General features: G+C 42.6%; 1 protein-coding gene across 1 annotated transcript in view; it reads left to right on the top strand.

Moving 5' to 3' along the window:
• Nucleotides 1-20,883, top strand: part of LOC122804637 (40-kDa huntingtin-associated protein-like) — a 680,147-nt gene that overhangs the window by 300,858 nt on the left and 358,406 nt on the right. The window contains exon 6 of the mRNA XM_044074619.1: nt 16,613-16,733. Coding sequence (XP_043930554.1) covers nt 16,613-16,733 — 121 coding nt within the window. The remainder of the gene's footprint in view (nt 1-16,612; nt 16,734-20,883) is intronic.

Below are 20,883 nucleotides of genomic sequence, written 5' to 3'. Positions count from 1 at the left end.
CCAAGGGCATTTATAAGCCTAATGATCATTGTAACCCTTGTTTTGTCAGGAGTGTCATGTTCTTCTTTAATATTCAGAACCAGCCAAATTGTTATTTTTATTTTTACCATAGTAAATGTTCTGTCCAGGATATTGGTGTATTAAACTGTGTTCAGTGGTCCTTTTTAAAATTTCTGAACTGAGTTTCGAAGCTTTATGCAGTAGACATGCTGAAATTTACTCTCCTGCTATCCCCATTTTGGCAGCACTCAGCTGTCATTTCACTTGGGGGTATGGCTGGTTCACCAGGGGTACAGCCTGGAGTCATACAGCAGTCCACCAGAGTACTCCCTGTTTTGTAACTCCTCTCTCCCAGTTATTTTCTTCCAATCATTTAATTCCTATGTTGACCTTAGTTGTCTTTCATGGAAAATTAGCCCTGAGCCAGTTCACCACACTAGTGTCTATCGCTTTAAGAGCACAACATCAAATACTGCCATTACCAGAAATGAAGAAAGAAAAGGTTAAAGATCACCTCAGCTGTCTGAAGCTAACAGCGGTTGATTGTGACCATGTAGAAAAGTCCCTCACAAAACCCCAGAGCCACCAGAGAAAGTGACCTTCATTTTCTTCTTAGTTTTGGAGTTTTTTTTATTGTTAAGGCAGTCTCTCTCTTTTTTTTTTTTTTTTTTTTTTTTTTTTTTTTTGTAATTTCTGGAGGGTTAGGCTTAGTTCATGACTAGAAATCAAGTCCAATAACTTTTGGGATAAGTAGAAATATATGGTACTGTAGCTCAGAAAGATTTATTAAAAAAAGATTTAGCCATCAATGTTTATTATTAAAATAAGTATAGAATTTATGGGTTTGCTTTTAGATAACTAAAATGTGTTGTAGGATTAGAGATCAAGTTTGATGATGAATCAAGTTTTTTTTCCATAATCCTGCCATAAGTATATTTAATTTATTAAAGAATAGATTTTCTGAATATTCTATTTATCGAATTTTTTCTTTATTATTTGGATAGGTTTTTGTTTTGGATGTGGCTAGCCAACTAGCGGGAGAGACCACTGGTTCCAGATAATTGTCATTGTTGATTTGACACCACAATCCTGTTTGCAGAAATGGTAAAAAGGTGCTGCGGATGGATGGAACAATGGTAGTTATCACTGATAGGAAGATTGCCATCTTTAAAATGGGGTTGCACCACAACCTTATCACACTTTACTAAATATAATAACATTCAGAGTTGTACTGTCTTGAGTGGGAGGTGGAGAGGATTAGATTGTCAAAGTATCCCATTGATGAAATGGAGCTTCATGACATGAGCAGTTGCATTTTGTTTTACTGGGCTGCTTTTGTATCATTTATTTTTTTGTGGAATAGTAATAACTGCAATAATAAGTAGGCTTTATGAACATACTTCATTGCAAGTATTGAGATCTACTATGTGTTAGGTTATTCCAGGTAATTTTATAGGTGTTTTGGTGTTATTTTATTTTTTTATTTGGTTAGGATATGGTTTTGTGAAAGGAGGGCATAGTTTGGATTTTAAGGAATGAGTGGGGTCATTATTTATTTTAAGTTTTTTTTTTTTCCAATTATTAATTTATTTGTTTGGGGGATCTTTTTATATAAATTTGCACTATGGTTTAATTGGCTCGGGAATAAAGTTAGGTGGAAACTTCTGTTCTGAGGAACGAAGTATGCATTTGTGTCTTGGCGTAGTGTATTGTTGAGCTTTAAGGTTCAGTCTTGGGATATCAGGTGGATATTTGCCAAACGGTTAGACTTCAAATTGGAGGTCTTCAGGCAAGATTGTTTCATCAGAAGGGCTTCACATGTCATATTCCTAATTTTGATTTTTAGATTTTTCTTTTTAGAAGTTTGGTTTTACTTTTTATGGGTAGAATTTGTTTTGTAGTCATTTTTATTGTAATTTTCATATCTGGTGTTCTTTTATTGTGTGGAAGGAATAGAAAAGAAATGATCTGAAGTTTTCATTTGATCTTCAACCTGAGGGGACTCTGATCCAGTATGGATCCAACTGGGCCACATACTCCAGCATCGGAACCAAAGTCCAAGTTCCTCCCCTACCCATAATGCCCCTGTCTCCCTCCTCCCCTCGGATATCATTTGCCACTTGTTTGGACCAGCAGCATTCATCCTTCGCTCCAAGCTCCACTTGTCTCTAAGTTAGTTTTGGGACTTCTTTTTCTCTATTTTTCTCATCTTTGACTTATTGTCCATTCTAAACCTTACCCTATCCCTCTGCGCTCAGGTGTCTGTTTGTAAAAAAATAAAAAAAAACAAACAAAAAAAACTACTCTTTCCTTTTCTACCTTTCTGTAGCATGTGTGTGTATGTATGTGCTCTTCTTCCTGGCCATGGCTGAGACCCCTAAACTTGGCTTCAGGAAGTGCACAGAGTGTGGGCATAAGCTCCCTCCGTCTGATGCCCACACTCTGTGAGTTGTCTGTTTGAGCATCCCCCACTTAGACACTTCCTGTTCAATCTGAGCAGGATTTAACCCCCGTGCTTTGATCGACAGGAGGAGCAAGCTTATACTGAAGGGCCGTCTTCCACCCCCTACTGAGGCCTCTTCCTTTTCTTCTTCCATCCCAACTTCTGGGACTCAACCACTCGCCAAGAAGTCTGGGTATGGAGAGAAGGCCCACTCTAAAGAGCAGGATTGGCCAAGGAAGCGATCTCCAGACCACTCTCCTTTGTCCGAACTGCCAGCCAAGTCTCGCCTGGATCCGAGACGGAGTTCTCCTCAGCTCCAGTCACCTCATTTTTGGGCCCTGTTCCCCAGTCTCTACCCCCCCAGCGCTATTCCAGGCTCGAGTTGGTAGCCTCTTCTATCTGGTCCACTTAGAGACTCTCCAAAGCTAAGGTGGACAGGATGATGCTAAAGTTCCTTCGGGCCCAGATTTGGCTGGGAGTCTTGCCTGCTCCATCCCCCCTCTGGGGCTGGGAGCATGCAGTCTGCCTTTCTCCCTATCACTCCTTCTCCGATCTGACCTTTGGTTTCGGAGTCCTTGGGTCTGAGGTTCCCATGTGTTGAAGGGTCCCGGTCCCTGGTACCTCGACTCCGACCATTGCCCTGAGTAGCTCGCCTCTGACGTTTTCAGACCTGACCGACTCTCGTAGCCTCGGTGTCAGATCTCAGAAGATATCAGAAAAAGCCACGCACGGATGGCAGGTGCAAAGGCCAAAATTAGACCAAGTAAAAACACAAACAGCCAGCACCGAAAAGAGGAATCCAATCTTTTTTTATTATAAAGCATACCGGTTTAGGTCCTGAAGACCTTTAAAAGTGGAAATAAAAAAAAAATGCAATAATAACACCCTTTTTAAATAATCCTTAATCATTCCAGCAATCAGAACAACAAATGTTCACTTAATAAGATGTAATAAACACACCCACAATGTAGGTATGTACTGAAAACCAAGGAATTTTCTAGCAAAAATACTACAAAAGTTTTTGAAATCCAGACTTTTACAAATTGCAGTAGCAGTTGGGTGAATTATTTAGCGGAATGCCATTGCTCTGCATTTTACATAGGCCAAATATCTAGGTCTCTTAAAATTACGGATCTCAAAACATTTGAGTAATATCAAAAATACGGTTATTACAAATGCCTTATATAAACACACATTAGTTCACAAAACGGCTAGGTTTAATTTTTACCATCATTAACAAGGTTGTAGGTTTAAAGTTTTCCAAACAAAAATGGCATGAGTATCTTAATAAGAAAGAAAGGTCATGGATCATTCGTTTGGGGGGTTTGTTTCCCCTGGACTCAATGACCATCTATAAAATTATATATTTATATAGTATGGAGATTTTGGTTTAGTATGTATAAATATAGGTGTCTGATATAGATATTCTAATTGTATTGGGCTCTGCCATGCTTTCTAGTTTAGTTTGCTTCCTCTTCTAGTTCTTTATACATATTTTTTATTTTTCATTTTTTAGGTTGTCAAATATGTTTATATATCCTGTATGTGATAAATATTTTTTTTATGTGGACACAGTAAATATATTCATTACATTCTTTATGTAGCTGTATTGTATACACATTTCATTGTGGGTGTGTTTATTACATCTTATTAAGTGAACATTTGTTCTGATTGGTGGAATAATTAAGGGATATTCCTTTAAAAAAGGGTGGTGGTATTGCATTTCTTTTGTTATTTGCATTGATAAAGGCCTTCAGGACCGAAACCGGACTGCTTTATAATAAAAAAGATTGGATTCTTCTTTTTGGTGCTGGCTGTTTGTGTTTTTTTAGTAGATCTCAGAAGATGGCATTGACTTCTAGGCTTTTGGAGTTGTCCCTTCCTCTCAGAGGCTCGGCGCCAGGTTCCCCCCTCAGTGAAGGGGGAGCAGATCTGGCCTCTGTTGTTACAGCTTCGGGGTTCTGCTCGCCCTTGGCGTTTAGGGTGGTGGACAGAGTTCTCTCGGCTCCTTCAAGACTCTTGACACAGTCGTCCTTTGAGTCTGTCCTGGCTCCCTCTCTTTCTTAGCCGGAGTCTGACTCCTGCCCCCTCAGGGGCAGCCTGTTGCCAGTTTGCCCCAGGAGGTTCCCAGACAGGAATTACTAGAGGCTTCCGACTTCTCCTCGGAATTCCCCCTCTCTGAGCCCCCTTGGAAGCATATGTGTAAGAGGAGGCACTTAGACTCCCCGCCGGAGTCTCTCTCAGATGATACTGACTTGGAGGAAGTGGAGGGTTCCCCCTGATCACCCCCGGACGATGTCTTCTTTGGAGACATCATGGAGATCCTTTGTCAGCACAGGAGGCAGTCTAATCTTATGCCCAGCCCAGACAAGTCGGTATTTCTGGAGGTGTTTGGCACAGGATCTTCTACCTCCTAGGTGTCCCCCCCCCCCCTGCAGATCCCCTAGTGAATCTTAGCTCACCTGGGTCATGGAAGGAACTGGATACAGTTGATCCTATCCCAAGGCCCCTGGATAAAGTACTTGCGCCCCTTCTGATAAGCTTCACTGGTCCAAGGATTCCCAGGTCGATGCCATGGTGGTTGCAACAGCCACCAAAAAAGAGCACACCCAGGAGAGCTCTTTGATCCGTCTTTCAGACAGGAAGTCCTGGGTAATGGATCATTTTGGGAAGCGGGCCTACGCGTCTGCCACCTTTGCCTTACATGCACTGAACTATTTGGCACATGTAATCAGACTGCAGAGGGACCTGGTCAAGGAGGTCACTGAATCTGCCCCAGGGTCCATGTTGGCAGAGGAGAAAGTTTTTTCCTCCCGCATGGCCACCCTCACTTCCATCTCTAATACATCCATGAGGCTGCTATCACATGCTACTGAGGGTGCCTCTAAGGCTGCGGGAACAGGCGTGGCCATTAGCCAGCATTTCTGGCTCCAGCTTTGTGCTTTTTCAGAGCCCTTTAAGGCGTCTTCCATAAATGCTCCTTATGATGGTCTCACCTTGTTTGGAAAAACGGTTCATGATGCAGTTGTTCAGAGCGAGAAGGATGGGAAGACCTTGTCTGCCTTCGGGATCTGCTTCTCCACCACACAACAATCTTTCTCTAGGAATCAGTGTGGGGTCAAGAAGATGTGATTTTGGAAGCCTCAAAGTTCTTCCCAAGACTATCAGGATTTGTCTTCCCTCAGAGGCAGAGGGGGGGATATGATGGACGCCGCCCTCTTGGCAGAGGGGGTCCAAAGAACCAAGGGTCTCATAATACCTTCTTGGACAGACCCTTCCAGCAACCGTGAGGGGGTTGCCTGACTGCTCATCTTTAGAGGCAGTCAGGGGACTTCTATCTCTGCACCCAACATCCTGGAAGTCATTGGGTTCTGCAGATCATATCCAGAGGTTACTCAATTCCCTTTCTGCATCTTCCCACTCACCCCAAACACCTCCCAGACATGCCACCCAGTCAGCGGGAAGAGGCAGCTGCAGAAGTTACCAGGCTGCTTACAAAACGAGTCATTCATTCTGTCCCCAGAACAGTCTGGATCAGGCATTTATTCCAGGTTCTTTTTAGTACCAAAGAAAACTGGGGACTTCAGACCCATTCTGGATTTTTCAACCCTGAACCTGTTGGTTGCCAAGATGACTGGATGGTCACCTTTCAATCCATTCTGCCCTTCCTGCAGATAAATGACTGGATGTGCTTGGTGGATCTCCAGGACGTGTACTACCATATCAAGATGAACAGGCTCTCTCGGAGGTTCCTTCGCCTCCGACTGGGAGTCAATCACTTTCAGTTCAGAACGCTCCCCTGTGGGCTCACCACCGCCCCTCCCCCCCGGGTGTTCACCAAAGTGATGGCAGTAGTAGAGGCTCACCTGTGGCTGCAGGGTTTTCAGGTCTTTCCCTACCTGGAAAATTGGCTCCTCTCTGCTCCCTCCAGGCATCATCTGATTCAGGCCAGGGATCATTTCCTTCAGATTGCTCAGAACCTGGGTGATACCATAAACCTCAACAAGTCTTAGCTGATACCAGTGCAGGTACTGGATTTCATAGGGTCTCTGCTAGATGCTACTCAGGGCAGTGTGTTCTAACTCTGGGCAGACTGTTATCACTCTGTCATCATGTGCTTTGCATTCTCCAAGCCAACCTTCCCCTGGCGGGCTCAGTTCTTTGGGCATTTGGGTCCATGGTGGCCACGATCACTCTCATCCCAACCAGATATCTCCACATGAGGGTTCTGCAGTGGACGTTAGCCATTCAGTGGTCTTTGCTGGAGCTTACCTTGCCACATCCTGGTCGACTATCCTGTATTTGCAGGGACTCCCTTCTTTGGTGGCTCCAATCCCTGGACCTCCTTCAGAGTCAGCTGTTTGTTCTCCCCTCCCCCCTGCGATCATGGTGACCATGGACACCTCCCTGCCCGGGTGTGGGGGGGGGGGCATTGCATGGGAAGGACAGTCCACGGCACGTGGTCCTCTCTGGAGACTAATCTGCGTATCAGTGTCCTGGAGATGAGGGCGGTGCTTTTGATGTTACAAGCTCTCCATGCCTTTCTTCCTCCAGGGCTGTTGCTGTATAGACAGACAGTATGTCAGTAGTCTGGTAAATCAACAAACCGGGGCGAACCAGATCTTATCCCCTTTGTCATGAAGCCATAAGGTTGTGGGATTGGGTGATCTCCACTAGCCGTTTTCTGGTGATAACGCACATTCTGGAGAAGTCCAACATTCTGGCAGACAGGCTGAGTTGTTTTGTTCTTGATGCCTTGCAAGTGGTCTCTGAATCCTTCAGTAGCGGAAAAGATCTTTCTGAAGTGGGGTCCACTTTCCTGCAATCTCTTCTCCTCTCCTTCCATCGCAAAGTGCAATGCGTATTTCACTCTGAACCCCTCTCCAGGGGATACCCTCAGGGATGCTCTAGCTCATGGTTGCCCCTCCAATCTACTGTATGTGTATCCTCCATTCCCTCTAATCCCCAAGTTCATTCATAAAGCTCGATGGCTGAGGAGCTGAGTGATCCTCATTACCCCTTTCTGGCCTCGCCAAGTTTGGTTCCCCACTGTGTGGCCTCATATAATGTGTTCTCCTGGATGCTAGATCTAGTTGTGGAACTGATTACACATCCCTCAGGAAATCCTCACCCAGGCTTAGTCAGCTTGAAGCTCACGGCTTGGCTGCTCCAATTCCCATGATATCTAGGACTCCCGCGCTGACTTTTCCTGTTAAGAAGATCTTGGTAGTGGCTCACAAATCTTCTACCAGGAAGGATTATTCAAGTAAACGGAAGCATTTTTCGATCTAGGCTTCTCAGCATGATCTGGATCCTTTCACTGTACCAGTCTCGGCCATTTTGGAATTTTTGGTGGACATTTTTAATCATGGCGTTAATTTCTCTACAGTTAAAGTACAGTTAGCGATTTCTAACTTTCACATAGGCACAAATTTGGCTTCATTGGCTTCTTCTAACCTTTGTAAGGCTTTTTTGAAAGGCACATTTCTTCTTGGGCCTCCGGTTAAGGATGCAACACCCCCTTGGGATCTTAATGTGCTGCAGGCCTTGGTTTCTCCTCCTTTCAAGCCAGTGGCCACGGTTGATTTGCAGTTTTTGTCATGGAAGATGGCCTTTTTGGTAGCAATTACCTCAGCCAAGTGGGTTTCTGAGATCCAAGCCTTATCTGTCAAGTCCTTTTTTATGGTCTTCGATAAAGATATGGTATCCCTGTGGACCAGTGCACCTTTCCTACTGAAGGTGGCATCAGAATCTAATATTAACCAAGTCATCAATTTGCCAATTTTCTTTCCAAATTTCCAGAATAAGGGAGAGTACAAATTGTACTTGCTTGATGTATACAGACAGCTGCGTTTCTATTTGCATAAAACAAAATCCTTTCGTAAGTCGGATCAACTTTTTGTTTCCTTTTTTAAACCTTTCTTGGGAAGGCTTGTTTCTAAAGTTACTATTGCTGGATGGATTTCTGAATGCATTTCTTTAGCCTATCGAGCCAAAGGATTATCTCCACCAGGGCATGTCCGGGTGCATTCCACCAGATCTGTTGCTGATTATGCGGCCTTTTGGTCCAGGGTTTCTTTAGATGATATCTGTTCTACGGCTACCTGGGCATCATCGCACACATTTATTTCCCATTATAAATTGTATCTTCTTTCCTGGGGCAGGGCATCCTTTGACTCAGCCGTGCTCCGGAACATCCTTCCATGAGGACCTCCCAGGGTTTATTGATAGCTAGGGACTCTGTCCCTTAGGTTGAAGATCAAATGAAAATAACAACTTCAAATAAATAAGTTATGTACGCACCGTAACGTTCCATCTTAGTTGTTGCTTTTCATTTGTCTTCAACTGTTCCTCCCTCCTTCTCCCTGCTGTATGTGGGCTGTGTAGTGGATCAGATAGAACAGGCATAGCCACTATCCTGGCTAGCTCGCACTTTGATAAGTCTTTGTGGGTTGTGTTAGGTTTATTGGCATGATTGTCTATGTTGGAATGCAGCTGTTCAGGAACAAATTCAGTCTGAGGGGAGACTGGAGACAGGGGCATTATGGGTAGGGGAAGAGCCTGGACTTTGGATCTGATGCTGAAGTATGAGCTTGGACTTTGGATCTGATGCTGGAGTATGCTGCCAAGTCAGATCTGTGCCGGATCTGAGTCCCGTGAGGCTGAAGACAAATGTAAAGCAACAAGTCAGATGAAATGTTATGGCAAGCGCATAAATTGTAAGGTTTTATTGTGAAATGTACTGTTTTTTTTTTTTTTTTTAACAGATTTGTCCCTTTAATGCTCTTGTTGATTAAGGTATTATAGAGCAGGATGCTTTTCAGGTTTTATTATTATTTTTTTTCTGATTTTTTTTCATTTGTTTTGTCTACTGACCATCAGCTACCCACTATTTACTGGTGTCGGGAAGGCCATCATTCAGGAAGTATCAGGGTATTTTTTTGTATACCAGCCATAATTCACCATTACCTTGTAACAGCCTATACAAAGTGGTTGTCTTACATTGCATACTCTGGATGTGACCTTTTGCTGGATGGGCCCCATGACTCCTTGGGAAGTTGATCTCAACAGTATTCATTTAGACCTAGGGAGTGAGGGATTTCACAGGGAGCAACGAGCATGGAGCCTGGGAGACATCAGTCCCAGTTTTGGCAAAACTTTGAAATTATTGGCTGAAGAGTTGCAAACAGTTACCAGGCACTGCTTGCTGAGGTATTCCGTGTATGGAAAATATAGATTTCAATATTGTTATCAGAGTTCTTTTTTGTACTATTATCAGTATATTTTAACTGAACAGGATACTTGGAATAATGAATTTACACAGATTCCAAAACTGAGACTGTTGTACAGGAACAGAGCAGTCCCCAATTTCAACCACTGTACTTAAGGAATTTCATGTGGGAATAACCCTCTTTTTTATTCTGTTTTCAAACATGTCAAGTTGTCCACAGTCCTGAATCTTTTGCTCACTTTGGATAGTATATTATATCATATGTTCTGTCTTTGCACCTGTATCTTTCCGAATGCAACTCATGCAGGTTCAGCAACATTTGGTTACATAGCTAATTAGAGAAAATGAAAATGCATTAGTTGATGAGCACTAAACTAATTTTATGAGAGCAGCATTCAAAATGGCTTTGTGGTTTGAGCAAATGTTTTTCTATCAAGATATGAAAAAATAACAACAAATGTCAAAAGAAATGCAACGGGTGTCTTGCTTGTACAAATCCCGCTGAGGTTTGTTGTTTGCTTAACAGAGAGGACAGTCCAGGACCGAAGCATCAACACCAGTACAGTAAGACCAAAGCCAAAGTACATAAAAAAAGGTTAGCATCAGTGGTCCCAAGTTAGTTTGTTTCTGACACCAAGTCAGATGTGCATGGATGTTGGGTAAATAAAGCAGTTCAGGATAGCGCACTGAGGTGTACCAGAGATGTAATTTAGATGCTTTTGACTTCAGATCATTAATCCAAACTGAAGACCTAGTCGTGGTCACATGACTTGTACCCCAGACTTATTGATTGCCTAACAGTACCAGTATAAACTGTATGTGACAGATTAATCTTGGCTGAGCTTTTTGAGGGAAAATCAGTCTGTGCCATTTTTTTTAGTGCCTGAGACAATGCTGTCCATAAATGTTATCATGTCACAGTGTACAATGCTTCATGTAAATCAGTTTCAGCATAACCTCAAAAGTCTTTGAAAACATGTGGTTATTTTTTTCCCCTTAGTGTGTTTTTTTCCTGGTGAAAAGGTCCTGCTTTCCCAGCAGTTTAAGTAATTAAAATGATAGTTAAATGCATTATAAACAAGTGAAAGGAGAAGACCAGTTGTTCTTTGACCTTTTTGAGTTTAAATGAATACGTCAAGTTGTGGTTGCAAAGCTGCTCTGCAGTCCAAGTTTATGATCTCCCTTTCATGTTAGACTGCTTATTAATCCAAAGAGAAGTTCTTGCTTGGAAGATTTATTTATTTTATTTACTTGTTTATTTGCTTTTGTTGACTGGAAAAAATCCACTGGGCTGAAATACGTCCATTTTCAGTGGAGGCCCAGGGAAAAAAGCTCCATAACGGAATACAAGATAACATAAAAATGTTAAACAAGTGTTTCAAAAATATAACTAAGTTATAAAAAGTGTATCAAACAGGAGAATAACTTGGACCATTGTACAATTGAGTGGCTAGTAGTTAGGAAATCAACTTTGGTTGATAGCAGTGTATCATGTATGAAGAGTTTAACAGAGAATACAGATAAGCCATACATATTTACAATAATATAATACATTTTAAACAGATGGACTATTCTGAGTACTGTATGTAGTATGCATAAACAAGAGTAGGTAACTGCACTAATTTTCATGTGCTATGCGAGGCAAAATTGGGTGTAGATAGATTTCCAAGTGTGACGCATTAAGAAGGGAGAAAAAGATAAGTATTGGGTAGAAAGGGTAAATCGGGAAATCAGGTTCTTGAGGAGTTGGAGATAGTACATGGCCATAGCCATTGAGAAGAGATAGGATTAAAAATGTAGGAAGGCCACTATTGCACTATTGTTTCTCCACAACATCCCTTCATTCTGTGCTTGGGCATACTATACTGGAATAATGTATCTTTATCATTATCCTACCTTCCCTTCTCTCTTCTCTTAGGTCAGAGCAGACTTTGAGGAGACTCTTGTAGCTTAGAATATGATGGCCCATTCTCTCACTTGTTCCTTAGCATTCAGGGGATAAATGCTCTGTAGTCTCCTGGGCAGAAAAGCTCTAAAATGGTGTGGGTGGCACACGCACACACGCATGCAGGTTTGCAGTCATATACACCCATTCATTAACTATTACCTAACCATTTCTAAAAGTATAGTGGTTAAATATTCATCAATATACAAGAAGAAAGGGAAATTCGTTTTATAAAAAATAATACAAAAATATAATATTAACAACAACAACAAACATGATCCTTTAAATTTACAAAATCATAAAAAGAGAAGCAGTTTGCTGAGTCAGTAATGTTCTCTAGGGTTGACATTATAAGGAAATAATGGACCATTCAGCAGTGGGTAGGCCTAATTCCTTGGACAGTCCATTCTTTTCCTGCAATGCCTACCCTGTCAGACATTATTTCTTATTTGTATAGCCAGACTGCCTGTAACAGCCTTGGTTTGAGAATGCAGTCTCTCACAGTAGGAGACCTTTATCTGCTGAAAATAGAAATGTCTGGCTGCAAATCAACATCAGTTTTTAGCAGTGTTCTTAAACGTGATGCAGTAGTCGTTCTGTTATTATTCATCACGCATATCTAGGTACATTACATTAAACTGTAGAACATACCCCTCAAGTGTACCACCTAATTCTTTAAATTATGTGGTATGTTTAGAAATGTAGTTGCACAATGTTACTGGAGGCAAAGCTCTCACATGCAAACATTTAGAATATCAAACAAGTTAGCAGAAACGGACACACTAAACCCACCAGACATGCAGACCCACAGATGCTCAGGCTCTTAAATGTTATCTTCCTAAACCCCAAAGGCCTCCCTTATGATGCACCCACAATAAATATCCTTAGCAACCTCAAAAGCAGTCTGCCAAAACACCCACCATGACACATACAACCACATCTCATGTCATCTCAACCCAAGCCCATAAGGCAAACAAACAAATCAATATTTTGGTGACAGGGGACTTCATAGTGGGACATGCAGATGTCTCAGTCATCAGGCTAGGTATAGAGAGAGTCGCGGCCAGTTGTCTGTCAGGGGGACAGAATGTGACAGATCACATAACCACTCTGGTCATTGACACAGAAGTCCCAGCATGTCTCACTCATGGTCCATCTTGGGTGTAAATAACTCGAGACATATCACCCTGGATTATGTGAAGAGAGACATGATGGAGCTCTTAGACTGTTGTTTGTCTTTTCGGATTTTCTCGGTTAGGGGTCGCCACAGCGGAACTCCGGTCCGCTAATGATTGGCAGTCGATTTTTATGGTGCCGAGTTGCCAGCCTGATGCCCAACTTTCAACGAAGGCACGCCCATTCACGCATGACTTTCGTAGGCCACTCGACCACGAGGAGGGCATGCAGACTCCACACAGAAGGCACTCCAGCCGAGAATCGAACAGGAGAACCTCTTGCTGTGAGGCAACAACACTACCACTGTACCACCGCGGATTCACGCTGGAGCTCTTAGACTATCGCCTCTGAATGACACCAAAATCTAAGCCAACTGCTAGTCAATTACCTTCTGTTTATACCAGGGCATCATTCTTGGAGATGGTAGAATGCTGCTCAATGCTATGTTAATACTGGTTTGGGACACATAGTCTAAGATGGAGCTCTTAGACTATGTGTCCCAAACCAGTATTAACATATCATTGAACAGCATTCTACCTTCTCCAAGAATGATGCCCCGGTATAAACAGAAGGTAATTGACTGCAACAGTTAGCTTAGATTTTGGTGTCATTCAGAGGTGGTACAATGTTGGTTAGCCTGGGAGGATATGGTAGATAGATCACACTGCTTTTGCCAGAGATGATCTGCATCTGTCCCCTTTAGGGTTTCATATATTGGCTAAAACTTGCCAGCATAGCAGAACCAATGCAAGAACATCTAAAGGTGTTACTGCTGAATGCTAAAAATCTAAACAAGAAATTCCACCACCTGCATCCTCTCCTCACCCTGGAGAATGTAGATATTTAGGCAGTTACTGAGACTTGGTTAAAAGCCGTGGAGAGCACCTGAGCAGTGCATTTTAACCACCTACTGCACAGGAAGGGATAAAAAGGTGGATGTGTCTAAATTTACCTGAAAAGCATACACTCCCCATGGCTGGTCAGTCTGTATGATGTGCTTGAGTGTCTCCACTTCCAAATTACTGTAGCCAAAGTCCCATGTCATATCCTTGCATGCTGTAGGTCCATCTCCATCACACAGGAAATCCATAACACATGCTTAAACGTACTGGAGACCATCCTCATTCAACCCAACACCACATTCATGGCAATTTTAATTAACCCACTTTAGACTGGAAATCATATACATCCTCTAATATGCATGCCCAGAGATTTCTGGATTTTGTGAACACAAACACCGTGATCCAGCTAGTCCATACACCCTCTAGGAGTGCAAGCAGCCTTACTTGGTCCTCAAAAAACATGGGAGTATGTTACACCATCCTTAATGTATTGTCCTCATTAGTCAGGTTAGACCGTAAAGTTCTCCTTTCAACTACAAATAAAACTTGGAACCCTGGCTAACCTTGGAACTTTTAGGAATTATTCTAAGGCAAACTTCATATTATTAAGTGACACCCTGGCAAAGTTCCAAGCTCCCAAGCACTGAGAACACTGCTGCCTAAGTGGAATTGTTCATGGGAACCCTGCATGATCATATTAACAGTTGCATACAGACAGCTGTCACATACATAACAAGTGTAAGACTGACTCAAAAAACAAAGGTTGTGCAACAGAAGGAAAAAAAATTGTGGTGAAAATGAAGAGTTTGTGTCCAGGAAGGTAAAACTTCATCAATCTAAACAAGCATCTCAAGGGTCTTATCAAGTTTACTAAAGCCAGATTTGAAGTAAAAATAACCTCCCACACTAAGGACAATCACAAAGCCGTCTTCAGCTATGTCTGCAGTCTCAAAGGCAATATACAACAGTGTACTGAATTAATTATAAATGAAGCCACTTTTACTGAGATGGAAGATGTAGTAAATTTACTGGCTGACAAATTTAACTCTAGTGTTACCCTCTTCCTCCAGTCAACCCTCAGGAAATATCCACATCATGACTCCCCCCAACTATCACTAGGGAACAGATCCTCAAGGCACTCTAAGGCCTAGAACACTGCATTGATGGGCCCCATTTGTATCATGGAATGACTTTTTAATAACTTGAAATATGGACTGTCAGGCCTGCTAAAATCACTGTTCAACCACAGCCTCCAAACAGGCTTTGTGCCAATTAAATGGAGGACTGCAGTGGTTATCCCACTGCACAAGAGGATGGGCCATCCATGAACCCTGGGAACCATTTACCCATAAACCTGCTTAGTCAAATATGTAAAACCATGGGAAAAAATTAAGAATGTGTTAAGTGACAACACAGGAAACCTACATACCACTAGATCCAACTCAAGTTTGGTTTTGTCAAGGGCAAGTCATGTCTACTCAACTTGGTGGACTTCAAGAAGGTCAGCAAAGCAATGGACAAGGGCGGTATATGGTGCACACTGCCTGCCTTGTCCTGGCCAAAGCATTTAACACCGTACCTGACTTGGGCATTGTAAACAAGCTCATTGATTTAGGTATTCATCTCTAGGTCACCAGCTGATTCACAGACAGGACCCCAAAGTTAGGGTAGGAGGTGTTTACCTCCACAAAAAGCCAGTCGCTAGTGGAGTGCTTCAAGGCTGAGTGCTGGGGCCACTCATGTTTGGCATCTACATCTCTGAAGTAAAGGCTAATGTCAAAGGCCTCTGGCTGACCAAGTTTGCACTAGATTGCAGATTAGATGCAGCCACTGAATCCCCCCCCCAAGACACAAGTATCCTTCAAGAAGTCTTAACACAGACTAATAAATGGTGCCAGAATCATAGTCTAAAACTTAATGCAGAGAAGTGCATAACATTATCTTTTGGTAAGACAGTCAACCCTGCAAGTTAGTACATTAATAATATACATGTAGACAGAAACTTGGCCTTTTACTGTCATGTGTCTACACCAGTAAGGAAATCCTTCTATTTTGCACAACCTGTAAGCAAGGGTATGGCATCTAGGTCCAAAGATGTCATCTTTCCATTATACTCTGTCCTGATAAGATCAGTCATTGAATGCAGTGCCCCCTTTGGTATACACCTGACCAGGCATATGCAGCAACTGGAGCATAGAGGTTCCTCACAAAAAGAATACATGGTTTAGGAAACAAGTCTTATGCAGACAGCCTCAAAGCCTGATCCATATACTCTGTCTCCTGCACCTACGCTTTGCCTACAAAGTGTCCTTTGATCCAGCCTAATGGACCTGTTGCATATCTGCAAAACAAATAGCATCGGAAACACCCAATCGAGGGACCTAAATCTAGCCTAGCACATAAATAGGACATAGTAGATGGACAGGAATGTGTCTTAGAGGCTACCCCTTCTCTGGAACAGGCTACCCATCCGTGTGAAGCAAAGGTCTTCCTTGTGTTTATTCAAGCAAATCTTAGACCAGTGCATGGGGAATTGTAAATTTATCCTGGGTCTGGAGAAAGGAAGCTTGTAAATGCTTGATCACTCATGCCTAAATTTATATACCCCCCACAAAATCTAAGGGACTAATGCCTTTCTAATACTTCTGGGAAAAATGGCTAAGCTTAAAAGTGTCCTTATGTGGTCATTAGCTTAGTATTGTTCTCAAACGTGATGCAGCAGTCATCTTGTGATTGGCACATCTACTATTATGGTGAGTAACTTACACAACTACTTTGCTGCACTCTATCTGTTTTGTGTGCTTTATTATGGGTGCATGTTATAACTACACTTGTATTACTTCTGGCACTTTGGTTATATGGCGTTTTTATGTTTTGAGTGTTGTTGTGTAATGTTTTATGATAGTCACTTGCTGTGCTTTTATCACAATGAAGAGAAAAGAGTTATGTTATTAACTTGCTTTCTTATTTAATAGGAGATGAATAAGCCAGGAGAAGCCATGGTGTATTTCCAGAGAGCTGCTGAACTTCAGTCCCAAGTCCCCATAGAGTGTTTGCTGTCCCTGGGAAATGTAGCTTCTTGCAAGATCATGACACGTGAGTATGGCAAGACGTTTGAGATGTTGCTTTGCCGAGTAAGCGAGAACCAGTCATCTACACTTCTAAACACATGACATGAATATTAATCTAAAAGTCTGTGAAAATAACTTTCTGTGTACCAGATCCATGCCCGTGCATTGAACTTCAAGCATAGCTTCTTAATACTTCCTGTAGAAAGGACTTCTAGCAGGTCCCCCAGCATGTTCGCGCACTTAGCTTTATCTTGTTTGTTTCTAGAGCTGTGAATAGACACCTAAAAACTGCCCCAGCACTGAATATTGAGAATAGCGTAGTGCTGCTTTACATGCAGAACATGAGAACTTGCAACACTCTCAGTGCACTAGGCTTTGGGGTAGCTTAGTCATGCTAATGTTTAGGACTGTGAAGATTTACCCCACAATTGCTCAAACACTGGACTGTAAGGATTGCTAAGTTCTTTGTGGAGGTACAGGTGTGAGGAGACACTGTAGAACTGGCCACAGTCTGGACTTTGATTGTGGTTTGTTATTCCGTTCTGTAGAAAACAAATGGCATTCCCCATGAGCTGCACTGTGAAGCTAGTTCAGTAATGGTTAGTTTAGCATTGCTTGGATATAGGACTGCAGGGAGACACCATAGAAGTGCCCATGTGCTGGAATGTGGTATTAATGTCTGTGCAGATTACTTTGAGGAGATACCTTGGTTTCATCTATTAACTGCATTTTGAAGACTGCACAATATTGCTGTAAAGAGAGTGAGTGATACCAGCACTCTGATTTTAGCTTAGTACTGCCAGCATGCAGAATTGCATGGAGATACTCCTGCTCTGTTTGTGCATTGGATTGCGAAGCTCTCTTACTTATGCCAGGACGGTGAGGAACACACTTTCATCCAGTATCACCTGCGCTTTGGACTGTGAGAATGGATTATTACTACCTTTTTAAATGATTGTAAGGAAGATTGCCATACACTGGGCTGTATGTGTGTTTGTATTGGGGGGGGGGGGGGGCTAGCTTAGTGCAGTCTTTGAACAGGACTATAAGGAGACTCCTATGCATTGTCTGTATACTTGTCTGTGAGGCACACTGATGTTGACCATTTACACCAATACCATGAGGAACTACAGCAGGCACTATGTGATGCACTGTAAGGGTAACTTACAGTAGACTTACCAACTGTAGACAAGTCTGTGAGCAGGTAGCCTAATACTTAATATCTGTGTTTGCTTCTCTTCCCAGAGTTTGCCATGAGTTCATGTTTTGGACTAGCAGGATGCAGTCAGCTTCTGTGCAGCTCACTTCCCTTCTGTCATGTTCACTGTTCAGATGTCACTCCATTATAATGTTTGTTTTGGAAAAGTTTCCATAGTCAGTACCTGAAGTACTGAAACTTTCAAAGTGCTCCTACAGTCCCAAATCGCAAATCAGATGCTAGACTGAAACTGCCCCTACTGTCTGGGAGCAAAGCAGGAGCGTGTCAGTGTGTTGACTGTATTTTCAGTAAGTGCCATTTCAGAGAAGGTTTTATTAATAGTGGGAGACTCCCATTTTTGTTCCATTGTTGTGTGACCACAGAGTTGCTGTATTTAACTTGAGTATGTGTGTGTGGAGAGGTGGATGTACCCCTGTAAAAAGTGAATTTTTCTGCGTTTTTGCCAAACTTTTTTGGAGTTTTTGCATTTGATGGTTATGTTGTCGAGCAATGAACATGATTCTAGCCTTATAAATAGCCTTAAATATGACCTGCCAGGACCACTTGAGTCACTGTTCAATTGTAGCCTCTGAGTAGGATTAGTGCAATGTAAATGGTCCACTGCAGTGGTCATCCCTCTGCCCTAGAGCAGACCCAGGAACTACAGACCCATTAGTCTGACTAATCTCATATGCAAAGCCATGGAAAAGAATTATCATGGAAATGATTAACCATGAAATAGGAAACAGTTGTGCACTGGACCACACCCAGTTTGGTTTCATCAGAGGCAGGTCATGCCTGCTAAATGTGGTGGACTTTGAGAAGGTTACCAAGGCAATGGATGGGAGCAAAATGGTACATACTGCCTACCCTGACCTGGCTAAGGCATTTGATACAATACCTCACTCTGGTATTGTAAGCAAATTCACAGAATTGGGCATTAACACATGTGTAACACATTGGATAGCCAGATGGTTGTACAGATAGGACACAGGAAGTTAAGATCGGAGAGACCACCTCCATGAGGAGGTTGGTCACTAGCAGAGTACCTCAAGACTCTGTGCTGGGTCCACTACTCTTTTGAATCTACTTCTGTGAAGTTAAAACCAACCTCAGGGGCTTCTGGCTGACCAGGCTTGCAGGTGACTGTTAACTAGGAGCAGTTATAAAATCCCTTTAATATACATCATCTTACAGGAAGGTCTAGTACAAACAGATGACTGGTGCCAAAGTCATGGCTTAAAACTTACTGTCAAGAAATGCATAATAGAACCTTTTGGGAAGTCTGCCACACTGGGAAACTACTTCATTGGGAAAACACTCCTAAGAGTATTCTCAGTAGTTAGGGATATTGGGGAAGCTTGTAGATAATAACTTGGCCTTCAACCAACATGTGTCTAAGATTGTAAGAAAGTCATTCTGTGGCATGCAACTTATTTGTAAAGGGATGGCATCTAGGTCCAGGGAGGTCATCATGCCACTCTATTCAGCCCTTAACAGACCTGAGTATGACGTCCCCTTTAGTATGCACCTGACCAGGCTCGTGCAACAACCGGAATGTCCACAGGTTCCTCACAGACTACAAGGTATAAACCCAATGTCCTCTACAGATCACCTCAAAGCACTGTCTCTGTACTCTATTTCCTGCAGACTGCTGAGAGGTGATCTGTGCCTGGTATACAAGGCATTCTTGGATGCCCTTGTGATGGACTTTTGCTTATCCGCAGAATGAACAGCATCAGAACTGAGATCTAAGGACCTAAACTTTGTTTACGACATAAATAGGACATTCTGGAAGGAGACAGGTACATATCTCAGAGAATTCCCATTTTTTCAGGAATAGACTTCCCATCTATGTGAAGCAGAGCCCTTCCCTAACCCTATTCAAGCACGACCTCGACCAGCAGATGGGAAATCGAAAATTCACCCAAGGTCTGGCACCTATGTCTCTGATGGACAGAGGCAATCATTAAGTCATGCCCTAGCTAACATACATTGTTTAGAGTAACCTCGGAGGCGCAATAACTCACAGGTTACATTTGAGTTATACGGCTAGACTTATAAAGGCCAATAGTGGTCAATAGTCTGTTATACCGTTGAACCTATACATGTCAGGTCTTTAGCCTGGCCGTCTGTTGGAAGTTAAAGAAATAACTTGAAGTCTACCTCTACTCAATTCTATTGAAGTAGTAGCTGTAGGGAGAGCCTATCTTCACTTATTTCTAACAAAATGGTAACTTTTGAGGGTGTCCTGAACAGGTTTCGGCAGAACAGTATCTCATGCGATCCTAGGCTGGTGCTGTAAGTTCATGAGAATGTTAGGAAATGTAGGACAAGTATCAGTCATATTCCTTCTTCAGTTAAAACTGCCACTGAAGTGGCCTGGGAATCTTCACATGTAGCCATTTATTTCCTCACTTTGTGAATGGTCACACTTGGATTTATCCTTAACCAAAAATGAGAGGAAAGTGAGAGGTGCAGTCTGAGGATGCATCCCAGAGTGTCTGTACTGCCTTTCTCATATACAAACTTCTGTACTGTTTATCTACAGCAGCCCCGAGTCCCCCAGCATAGACTCTTCTTGCATCTTGGGCAAAGGAGTCTCCCCTCATCCCAGGTTGTGCAGGTGTCACAAGCTAGGGTAGGGGAGACATGCACAGATCCTACTGAGACAGTTTTAGCTGCTGAGTTAGTTTACACATTGATTAGATGTGTCTTCTGTTTAACATTTGGTGGGTGCTGTCCTCGCTGATATGAGAGCATATCCTTAAGAAACACAGGTATTACCAGACCCTGCACAGGTTTGTCATAACTAAGTGCTGCCTCTTGCTTGTGCACTCCCACTCCTTGGACTAGGGCCTCATTACCTTACCCCATCAGTGTACATCTGTTACACACACTGCATTACAAGGTGAATGATCCCAGGCCACACTGCACATGAGATGATGATGGGGGAGGGCCTCTTTACCCCTCAGTA

The sequence above is a fragment of the Protopterus annectens genome, chromosome 1.part1 (assembly GCF_019279795.1).
Source record: "Protopterus annectens isolate FY-2018-M chromosome 1.part1, PAN1.0, whole genome shotgun sequence".
NCBI classification, from domain to species: domain Eukaryota; kingdom Metazoa; phylum Chordata; order Ceratodontiformes; family Protopteridae; genus Protopterus; species Protopterus annectens.
This window is presented reverse-complemented; position numbering and strand designations above follow the sequence as displayed.